A 12,113-nucleotide genomic window follows, 5' to 3' on the forward strand; every position below is an offset into this window, starting at 1 on the left:
GAGAGACAAAACCAGTGACAAAGAGACACAGCCAGTGACAGAGAGACACAGCCATTGACAGAGAGACACAGCCAGTGACAGAGAGACTTAACCAGTGACAGAGAGACACAGCCAGTGACAGGGTGACACGGCCATTGACAGAGAGACACAGCCAGTGACAGAGAGACACAGCCAGTGACAGATAGACACAACCAGTGATAGAGAGACACAGCCAGTGGCAGAGAGACACAGCCAGTGACAGGGTGACACAACAAGTGACAGAGGGGCACAGCCAGTGACAGAGGGGCACAGCCAGTGACAGAGAGACACAATCAGTGACAGAGAGGCACAGCCATTGACAGAGAGACTTAACCAGTGACAGAGAGACACAGCCAGTGACAGGGTGACACGGCCATTGACAGAGAGACACAGCCAGTGACAGAGAGACACAATCAGTGACAGAGAGACACAGACAGTGACTGAGACAAAGCTAGTGACAGAGAGAGACAGCCATTGACAGGGTGACACAGCAAGTGACAGAGGGGCACAGCCAGTGACAGAGAGACACAGCCAGTGAGAGAGAGACACAGCCATTGACAGGGTGACACAACAAGTGACAGAGGGGCACAGCCAGTGACAGAGAGGGTCACAGCCAGTTGGAGGAGACACAGCCAGTGACAGAGAGACACAATCAGTGACAGAAAGACACAACCAGTGACAGAGAGACACAGACAGTGATAGAGAGACACAACAAGTGACAGAGGGGCACAGCCAGTGACAGAGAGGGTCACAGCCAGTTGGAGGAGACACAGCCAGTGACAGAGAGACACAGCCAGTGACAGAGAGATTAACAAAGAGACAAAACCAGTGACAGAGAGACAAAACCAGTGACAAAGAGACACAGCCAGTGACAGAGAGACACAGTAAGTGACAGAGAGACACAGCCATTGACAGAGAGACAAAACCAGTGACAGAGAGACAAAACCAGTGACAAAGAGACACAGCCATTGACAGAGAGACTTAACCAGTGACAGAGAGACACAGCCAGTGACAGGGTGACACGGCCATTGACAGAGAGACACAGCCAGTGACAGAGAGACACAATCAGTGACAGAGAGACACAGACAGTGACTGAGACAAAGCCAATGACAGAGAGAGACAGCCATTGACAGGGTGACACAGCCAGTGACAGAGAGACACAGCCAGTGATAGAGAGACACAGCCATTGACAGGGTGACACAACAAGTGACAGAGGGGCACAGCCAGTGACAGAGAGGGTCACAGCCAGTTGGAGGAGACACAGCCAGTGACAGAGAGAGACAGCCATTGACAGGGTGACACAGCAAGTGACAGAGGGGCACAGCCAGTTGAAGGAGACAGAGCCAGTGACAGAGAGACAGAGCCATTGACAGAGAGACACAGCCAGTGACAGAGAGACACAGCCAGTGACAGAGAGACACAGCAAGTGACAGAGGGGCACAGCCAGTGACAGAGAGGGCCACAGCAAGTTAAGGAGACACAGCCAGTAACAGAGAGACACAGCCATTGACAGGGTGACACAGCAAGTGACAGAGGGGCACAGCCAGTTGAAGGAGACAGAGCCAGTGACAGAGAGACAGAGCCATTGACAGAGAGACACAGCCAGTGACAGAGAGACACAGCCAGTGACATAGAGACACAGCAAGTGACAGAGGGGCACAGCCAGTGACAGAGAGGGCCACAGCAAGTTAAGGAGACACAGCCAGTAACAGAGAGACACAGCCATTGACAGAGAGACACAGCCAGTGACAGAGAGACACAGCCAATGACAGAGAGACAAAGCCAATGACAGAGAGACACAGCCAGTGACAGAGAGACACAGCCAGTGACAGAGAGACACAGCCAATGACAGAGAGACAAAGCCAGTGACAGGGAGGCAAAGCCAGTAACAGAGAGACACAGCCAGTGACAGAGAGAGACACAACCATTGCCAAAGAGACAGAACCAGTGAGAGAGAGACAAAGCAACTTGAAAGAGACACAGCCAGTAGAATAAGACACAGCCAGTGGACGGAGAAACGGGCAGTGACAGAGAGACATTGACAGCACCAAAGAGGCCATCTTCCCCAAGGTCTTCATAGCGATAGCCCGTTCGAGGAGCTCTCTATATCATCGCTGCCACCAGTCAAAGCTCCCAACTGTGATAGTTGGCTACAACCATGTTTGGAGTTGAACTCGCAACCGACTGACCGTTATGTTTACAAACAAGTGATGACAGCCTTGACGCCGAATACTCAAACCCCAGCTCAATTATTTTCTTCTTCTTTTATTGTCAATTTGAATTTTCTATCTACATTCTACATAGTAATTGTCTTGTCATTGTCTTACTTCGCGAAATGCATCAAATCATGGGAGCACCTTGATAAAACATGAAAAGATTTGGAAAATATCTGTTGACGCTAAGTTGGTGGCCCAGTCGTCTAAGGCATCGCATTTTGCTGTGCAGAGTTGCGTCCCTTGGGCACGCCAGAAACCTATGATTGTGGGTTCGAATCCCGGTTCGCCCCGATTATGTTTCTAGATTTGTCAGCACCATACCCGTGCTCATGGGTTTCACGTCTAAGGCCTGCATCACTTCGGGCTTTCCTCCTACATTAAGCTGACACGCCGTGATATAACTGGATTACTGTTAAAAGCGGCGTTAAACACAACTCACTCACTTTGTTACGCGATTTTGATTGGACAATACGTGGACTCATTAGTCCAGCCAAAATATAACTCCGAAATTTTCCAGGCTAGATCGGCAAGGGTGGAAACTGAACTTTCATAGTAAATTAACTCCCTTGCTTCGGGAAGATGAAGAGCATCACGTAAAAGCAATCATGTTTATCAAAACGAGTCAATTACTGCAGCCAAACCACCACCAAGATGACAAGATAAGGTGGTCTGGTTATAAAGACGAGCTTATATGGCAATGATAAGCAGGGCGTGATTGAAATGCTGACTTTTATCTATGTATTCCAAGTATCATGATTTTCAGCAATAGAACGGGATGATCATGCACATAGGGTATTAAAAACAGTGCATACGCTTCCCTCGCATCAGAGCGAACAGGAACATGCCAAAGGAATGCCACAGTTACCTGCAGAACAGCGCACGAGGGACTTGAACAAGCCAGGATACCAAGAACTTTTAAATTGGCTGTACTCGGCTAACCAGAAAGTTGTTCGACCGGGTCAGCCAAACTGGCAATTCTGCCAACAGGCGCCGCAAGGAACGACCACGATCAACCGTGACGTCATTGTTGACAAGGGTGGCGGGGGCAATTTGAATGCGGACTGGTACAAGAACCAGGTTTTGCGACCAGTGATGCTTCCGTTCCTGCGGGCACAGCCACAAGGGGGCTTGTTCGAGCATACCAATGCAAGACCCCATACTATCAGACTGACCCAGGATTTCTTGAGAAGTAGAATGCATCTGTTTTGCCTTGGCCTGCATGTTCTCCTGACTTATCGAAGATAGAGAGCATCTTTGGGGGGTTCTTGGCAACAAAGTCCGCAAAAGTCCTTTAACCCCAGTTAATATGCAGGAACTTCAGCAAGCCCTACTTGAGGAAGGCAGATTATCCATCAGGCGTTTGATATTTTTTATTTTAAATCATTCCAAATGAGTATTTGAGCTGTTTGTGTTAATGCTATTTGTGTTGAAAACGTATACAATTTTACGTTTGGAGAACTTGGTATTTGAAATAAATATACAGAATTTGACTTTTGTATTATTGCTTACCGAAAGTTCATGTATGTATATTTACACTATTGATCACAAGATTCATAGAAAATACTACATTCATTCTCGTTAGATACCATAGACAGTTCACGAGTTTCGTAAAAATGGTATCTAACGACAATGAGTGTGGTATTTCATTTATAACACACGTATTGGCAACCAAATATAGGCATTTGACATTTGACATGTATATGCATACGCCTTGACAACATGTTCCTGCTGTTGTGTGCGAAGACATAACAGCACCAACGCTCAAGATTTGTTTTTTTTAGAATTTCTTCAACTTATGTTAATTCAAGCGCATTGTTGTTACTACGCAGGTCAACTGTAAGAAAACTTTAAAAGTCAATTAGCGCCGCGCTTTGAATCTCGGACCAACACTCGGTCACTCGCACCGACGGGGTCCTGGCTGTGCAAACAAAATGGTTCGGTTTCCTTGATCTATCTGCTAAATGTATATCCTGTCCGTGCCATTTTGGAAGGGGGGCATCGCCAAAGACTTTTATGTTAACTGTACGATGCTATAGTAAATAGGTGGAAATCAACAAACTCAAGTCTGCTTGCATGTTAGCGACAGCTTAGAACGAAGGGCGAGGTCATCATCGGAATAAGCAAAGACAACCATGATCTGCTCAAAGCGTTTTTCGCCAGAGATCAAAAGGAAATGTCACATTTGGGATGTTTTGACCCACAAAAACCGACGTTAAGCACACCTTTTCAGAGTTTTCGAATGATTTGTGTCGGAACTGTTCACTTTGAGTGATCTGATCGTGCAGTTGTGTGTGTTCCTTCATAAACAAACGCTTTCGGAAGCAATAACACAAAATACGCTTTGACTGGGACAGTGATGGCACAACCGGAGCATCCAACGGAAGTCTAGATACCTGTCCAGATAGTTAAAACTGACTTCAATTCACCAGGCTTAACCTTTTACCTTAAATCAGACTGAAGTGGTCGGGTGCGTCACGCTCAAAAGGGACCGTCGATCTGTCGCTAGTCGTACACTGCAAATAGATATAGCTCGATTATATAATGTCGGTAGTAGCTCTATGCATAACTAATATAGACTGCAAAACGAATTTGATGTGTGCGATTGTCTTGTTTGGTTTGATAAAGTGCGTGTAAATGTCTCTCGCTTTCATGAGACTACTTCAGTTCTGCCTTGTAGTTGTTGAATTTGTTTTTTTATGAATGAAAAAAGTAGTTCCGGTGTCAGAGAGGTCGCGGTTATCCAATCAAAACGAATAAAACGAGGTCAACCTTGTTCGACACACATGTGACGTGCGGATTTAGTATCTTACCACCTGTATCTTCACCACGTGGGTAGTAAACTTCAATATGCTATTCTAGCCGAGGATAAGTTTATCAGAAAATGTCCGTAACCTGTCAGCAGGTGCAATACTAAGAAATTCATGACAACTTAGCTTCAAGGTTTGCCGAATTGTGTGCAGAACTTACAAAAACAATACTGCAGTATTTTGATGTTTTGGCCGCGGAATACAGTGGAGACTGTGTTATTATTTTATTGGCATTTCAACATGATGTACGTGTATACTTTCTTTTGCCCCTTAGAGCATATGTTTTATAGTCACTCCCTTGTATTTGTTCCGCAATGTTAGGACAGAAAGAAAAGAAAATATACATTGTTTAAGAAATAAAATTTGTTTATTGAAAAAATAATAATAAATTAATAAATTTGTAAACAAATCTTTACCACATTATAACATGTTATTAATTGACCTATAAAATATTCCATACAATTGTGCATTGATATACATGTTCCAACATTTGCTGACATCCATTGCTGGTATTGTGAATTTCACAGGAGTTCTTGCATTTCTCTTTTCAGTCTCAGATCATAACCCTGATTCGGTATACCTCTCTGCATCATGATCTGACAACCACCATGGGGAGTCACGTCAGATACATCCTTAACGAATCAACATTTAGGATGTGTGGGTTTTGAGCAAATATCAGCTTTCTGAAACGATTCGGCTCCACTGGCAATCACATATAAAATAAATTCGCATGTCGCTGATTGATAGACTGCTATGAAACTACAAGGGAAGTCATATCCACAACACAGCACGATTGTATTGCTCTCTATTCCGAGTTGGTCGTACATGATCGTTTCCGAGATACAGATGTACGATATACTTTTCCGTGTCCAAGATACAGAAGTAAGATATACTTTTCCGAATGCTTCGGTCGTTCCAAGAATGCGGACTCCAACAAGCTCATTTACTGATTAGGTCACCTTCATAAAAACTTTGTCTGATCTTTACGGAAAGAAATATCGAAATTGGGAGTAAAATTTAAAAAAATTTAAAATAGCGAAAATGTAACTTTTCTAATCCAACTAATGAAGGCGCCTTCATCTACTAACTGGTTTCCTACCAAGCTGTCTAAAGATATTCAAAGTACATTGTCATTCATTTCTTTTATCTTTGCCAGTTAGTCTGTGACACGAAGGGAAAATATATGTCAAATTACATCCGCATTGATACGGATATGTCTTACCTCTACCGATAGTGTTAAAGATTAAATCGGACATATTATACATATGAAGTGGGTAGGGGTGGACGCCATGCGTAAATGAGTAAACTAACAAAGACAAATGCCGTGTCACTTTTAATAACAACATCTGTGTTATAAAATTATGACTTAAAACGTGTCGTTACGTTACTTCTCTCGATACACTTGAAATGTCACTTATCTTTCTTCAATATATTTCTGTAAACATTCTCGAATACAGAGTTGCGACCCATGGCCGCACCAGGATCCGTTCGATTATGCTCATAATGTGGATTTGTCAACCCGGACTAATGCCACGTTTGTAATGCTTGCCCACTGAGATACCATGCCGCAGATTATCATGTATGTGTTACACCCAATCTGTGCAACTGCACATTGCGCGCACATAGTTGTTTGGTTGTTATTTATTACAGTTTACAGACTTAATAATAGTTTACATTACTAAAAACAAAACATATAAAACAATACTAATTTCAATTGCGTGCTTTGGGCATAATAATTACCTTCAATTGCGTGAAATGAGCAAGCTGGTCATCCATATTGTGAAATATTTGGAGAGTTATTTTTATTCATAACTATTGCTCATTGCATGCAATGAGCAGATAATTGTTTGCACATTGCGTGCATTGGGCAAGCTGTATTGCCCATTACACGCATTGGCAAACGGCCTGCCCAATGCAAGCAATGGACAGTTGCACAGATTGGGTGCAACACATACACTACTCAGACACATTAAACTGATTCCGAGCCGACCATTTCTTGTTGTGTCACTTAATGACGAGCGCCAGGAATGGTCCCAACAAGTGCAATACTTAAAGCCTTTTGTTATGACGCGGCGGGAGATCGGGCAGTTCAACTTCACCACGTAGGCGGGCCTTTACAAGACTTTACAGCAACATCAAAGAAGGTAGGACAACCGAAATGGTCTTTACACAAGACGGGAGTCGAACCTCGGTCTTTGTTGAGACGATGTATAAGTGTTCAATAGAGCGTTAAACAGAAAATTGTAGAACTTGCCCCAAAACGTACGGTACATCAGTAAACAAATAATCAAAGGCCCGCATTTGTTACCATTAACATAACTGGAAAGGACGTCCAAATACCATGTGGCAAACAAATTGAGCATAAATCAAAGAGTTCCACTGGTGTCAGGGGATCAAGCGGACACCGCACCGCGTCAAAACGGTAACACATTAACCAAACCAGGCGTCGTTTTCGCCAGTCTGTTTTTCGCTATCGGTGCCATTTAGACACAGTGCAGTTTTAGCTATAATCCGATTCCAGTACCAGGGGTGGCGGACACAACATGTCACGACTGGCCTGCTTGTCAAATCATCGCTTACTTATAACGTTAAAAGTAATTGTTAAAATAAATAAATGAACAAATAAATAATAACAAGACTAATACGGTTCCCACTTATTGAGGACTAAGCCCTGGATAACTAACAGTCAGCACTTTTGATTAAAGTTCTTCGAGGACACTGTGTTATTTATTTGTACATCCCAAACACACAGACGATGCTTCCTTTTCACGACTAGCATTAACTGCAATGCCGAGAAGTAAACTAGAAACAGGCAACAGACTGAGATTTGTCCCTCTTTCAAGTGAGCAATACCTACTCCTTCTCTATGTAAAGTTTAGTCGACCAGTAACAGATGCCAGTAGCGATCTTCAGTAGATAAGGTAGGTAGCCGACTAGAGGCTGGAGTTTGTCGTCATGGCCAGCTATCCGATACACAAACAAATTGTCTCTCTCGTTGTGTAGTTTAGTGAAATTAAAATCTTGTTTGCTGGCTTGGTCGAGGCGAGATTGCATTTTATCAATGTCCAGTCTTAGCTGTGGTTCACGTAAACGTGTGATACTATCACAGAATGCACACATTGAGGCGTTAAGAACGTCTCCTTCCTTCTTCAGTTCACAGAATCTATTCCAGAATCCATGAAACTGCGTCATTTTGTCGAAGTTGCGGCAAAACGTTTTGCCATTTTGGGGGAGCCTTTTAACAAACTCGAGCGTCTGTTCAAACTGAGACATGTACACAATCTCTCGAGGCACGAGGCAAGGGAATGTTAGCTGCACAATTTTAATAGCATCGAGAAAAGACTGGAATTGTCTGTCAAACCAATCCCTGTAATGGAGTCTCAGACTGTTCAACCGGCCGAGGTAACGACGGAAGTCATCCTTGATGCGGTCAAGCTCCATCTGCTTCTCGTCAAATCTCGTGAGAACCCGTTTCTTCATTATGGCGTCTTACCTGTTGTCAAAAGTAAAGTTTGAATTCAGTTATAAACAGTGTCAAAATGTTGAAACATCACATTAACCGTCTGAACGTCGCACGTAACAGCATTCCAGCTACATGACGGCATCCTCTAAATAATCGTGTCATGACTAGGTTATCAAGTTTTTGATATTACGACCACCGATCCACGCCGTTGGGTCACAAGCCATGAACCAAGTCGTGAAGACGGACCCTCAGATCCATTAATTCGCCTCGTACGAGAAGCATAGGTTGCTCTGGATCTATTCTAATCTATGACTTATGTGATATTAATAGAAGTAAAAACCTTCGAGTCATGACATAGGGTGGTGGGGTAGCTTAATGGTTGACACGTTACGCTGAAGATACGGATTCGATTCCCAACACGGAGGCTATGTCCGAAGGACATGCAATGATTTGAATATTGCAGAAAGCGACGAAAGCAGAAACTTACTCACTCTTACATTCCATACATACAACAACCTTACATCACAGAGAAAAAAACATGTGACCTGTCATTTATACTATGCGTTATATCCACGAATAACCTATGTAAAAAAGAAACAAACAAATAATTTTAGTTCATACTGTAGTTTTACATATCTTTAGCCTTTAGCCTTAGAATTAGGATAGTGGTTAAAGTGTTCACTCGCAAAACTGAAGGTCCGGGTTCGATTCCCCATGTAGGTACGTGTGTGAAGCCATTGTATAGTGTGCCCTTGTCATTATATTGGGTGAATATTGCTTCAAGCGGCGTAAAATACCATTTTCCGACGTGGCCCAATCGCCGTTTTGTCATGTACATAAAACACTTGACACAATTCGCCACGATATAGACTAGAGTCGGACAGTAAGTCGTTCAGCATAGTCCAAAATCAAATCGATCTATCGAACGAATATTGACGTTTGTCGGAGAATGTTTACCGGGTATTCTGACGAATTAGACAAGGCATTATTTCTGCACAACTTTTACGGTGATTCATACTCCTGAACATAACGTTATACACAGAAGGTTACCGCCCCGAAAAGGAAGAAACACTTTCTGCAGGATGTAAGACGATATCATGCTTGGGATTGTTAATCCAAACGAGGGAGTGGTGATGTAAGTGAAACCCGAGGGAAGAGAGGTGAGGTTAAGTGAGGCCCGAGGGAGGAGAGGTGAGGTTATATTATGTATGTGACCCGAGGGAAGAGAGGTGAGGTTATATTATGTATGTGACCCGAGGGAAGAGATGTGAGGTTAAGTGAGGCCCGAGGGAGGATAGGTGTGGTTATATTATGTATGTGACCCGAGGGAAGAGAGGTGAGGTTATATTATGTATGTGACCCGAGGGAAGAGATGTGAGGTTAAGTGAGGCCCGAGGGAGGATAGGTGTGGTTATATTATGTATGTGACCCAAGGGAAGAGAGGTGAGACCCGAGGGAGGAGAGGTGAGGTTAAGTCAGACCCGAGGGAGGAGAGGTGAGGTTATATTATGTATGTGACCCGAGAGAAGAGAGATAAGGTTATGTTAAGTATGTGACCCGAGGGAAGAGAGGTGAGGTTAAGTGAGACCCGAGGGAGGAGAGGTGAGGTTATTTTATGTATGTGACCCGAGAGAAGAGAGATGAGGTTATGTTATGTATGTGGCCCGGGAGAAGAGAGGTGAGGTTAAGTGAGACCCAAGGGAGAAGAGGTGAGGTTATATTATGTATGTGACCCGAGGGAAGCGATGTGAGGTTAAGTGAGACCCGAGGGAGGAGATGTGAGGTTATATTATGTATGTGACCCGAGGGAAGAGAGGTGAGGCTAAGTGAGACCCGCGGGAGGAGAGGTGAGGTTAGGTGAGACACGAGGGAAGAGAGGTGAGGTTATATATGAGACCAGAGGGAAGAGGTGAGGTAAAGTGAGACCCGAGGTAGGAGAGGTGAGGTTAGGTGAGACACGAGGGAAGAGAGGTGAGGTTATGTATGAGACCAGAGGGAAGAGGTGAAGTTAAGTGAGGCCCGAGGGAGGAGAGGTGAGGTTATGTATGCGACCCGGAGAAAGAGAGGTGAGGTTAAGTTAGACCCGGGAGTATTTCAGCGGATATAATATAATAAAAAAATATATAAAAAAACGTCAGGAAAATTATCTTCATTCAGTCATCGAACAAATGAGATCAGCAATAAGGAACCTCAGGAACCTTCGAAAATTAAGGATGGCGACAATTATGTCACCAGTTCTCTGTCTCGTACACAAACAGTTTTAAACTCAAACAACTTTATAATCACGCCTTGCCTGAAATGCCTTTTGTTCCTTTCGATATCGTGATCGAGATATGAATATACTTCACGTGATCAACTGTCGATTTCTAGTGCCTCCTGCAGTATATCAAACACTAATTCCTGCAATACTCGGATATTTAATACATTTATGACCCAGCGATCGAACTGTATACACTTAACCCTTACGTGGAAATGTATACCTAGTGAACACCTGACTCACACGATGTTTGTATTGTCAATTTAACCAGAAATAAAACAGCACAGTAAACGGACCCGTTAACAACAATGGACTTATACAACTTGTAGACTTCAAATTTTAACACAAAGCCCAACTGACCATACCCCAGAGGCGAAGGCACTGTGCCATGCTCCAGCTACTTACCCGTCTACGTTAAATGGAGAGAAGAGAGTATTACCTTCCAATTCCAAGTCGAGCTGCTACGTGTTCAAACAAAGCAGTGTTTAACACCAACCCGCTGTTGATTATGTTTCTCAGTGATATTCCCTGGCGTGTTCCGGGTGTACAGTGTCCAGGTATTTTGAGGAAACGGGCCATTAAATGTCAAAAGCGTTTTTGACACCATAGCTACTTTTATCACGTTAATCCCTCATTGCCCCTATCCTCCTGATGTTTCCCTGGCGCATATCGCCAAACCTCAGTTTGATTGCTAAATCAATATCTCGCAAGGGCTGATCAGGTTAAGGCGAGACGACATAGGGACGAAAATAAACGCGATCAAATACCTTACCATTGCTTGAATTTATAAATAAGTGAAATATTGATTAGCATAATAATAGATATATGATACCCTTTTTGTATGCACAGATAACGATTGTAACTTATATTGATATAGAGTGGGACCTATTTCCGAGAGATTGAACACCGCTTTTAACAGTATTGTAGTTATATTGTGGCATGTCAGCCTAGCGTGGGACGAATGCCCGAATTTTTACAACTCGTAGACGTTGATCTCTATGTGAAAAACGCGAACACTGGTATTTTATTGAGAAACCAAGAATCGGTCTTAGCTTCCAGGCAGCCGAAGGGACGCAAAGGCAGCAACGACGTCCCTATATATGTAAATATATAAAACAAATGAGCGTGTAATCCTTCGCCGACTCAACATAGTTTGATTACTAAATCAGGGACTTAACACCTGGAAGCATAGGAATCTAACTATCTCTGTAAAGTGTCCAGCGACTCTGGTATTCGTCCATGCGATCTGTTAGACACAGGGTATTCTTGGAGAAATCACTCAACTGGCAGCCGAGTATACTATATATGCGCTTGGTGGCAGAACACTTAATCACAGACTGTCACTATATTTA

The 12,113-nt window shown here is 43.4% G+C and overlaps 1 protein-coding gene across 1 annotated transcript; it reads right to left on the reverse strand.

Annotated features, from left to right (window-relative positions):
• Positions 1-7,894: 7,894 nt before the first annotated feature.
• On the reverse strand, positions 7,895-8,521 carry LOC139450779 (uncharacterized). The gene has a single exon (XM_071232611.1). The coding sequence runs from the start codon at positions 8,519-8,521 to the stop codon at positions 7,895-7,897; it is 627 nt and encodes a 208-aa protein (XP_071088712.1).
• Between the last annotated feature and the right edge of the window lie 3,592 nt (positions 8,522-12,113).

The sequence above is a fragment of the Haliotis cracherodii genome, unplaced genomic scaffold, assembly GCF_022045235.1.
Source record: "Haliotis cracherodii isolate W230 unplaced genomic scaffold, xgHalCrac1.p SCAF_8, whole genome shotgun sequence".
NCBI classification, from domain to species: domain Eukaryota; kingdom Metazoa; phylum Mollusca; class Gastropoda; order Lepetellida; family Haliotidae; genus Haliotis; species Haliotis cracherodii.

Excerpts from the sequence above, each read along its gene's own strand:
- LOC139450779 (XM_071232611.1), bottom strand. The coding sequence starts at position 8,521 with ATGAAGAAACGGGTTCTCACGAGATTTGACGAGAAGCAGATGGAGCTT.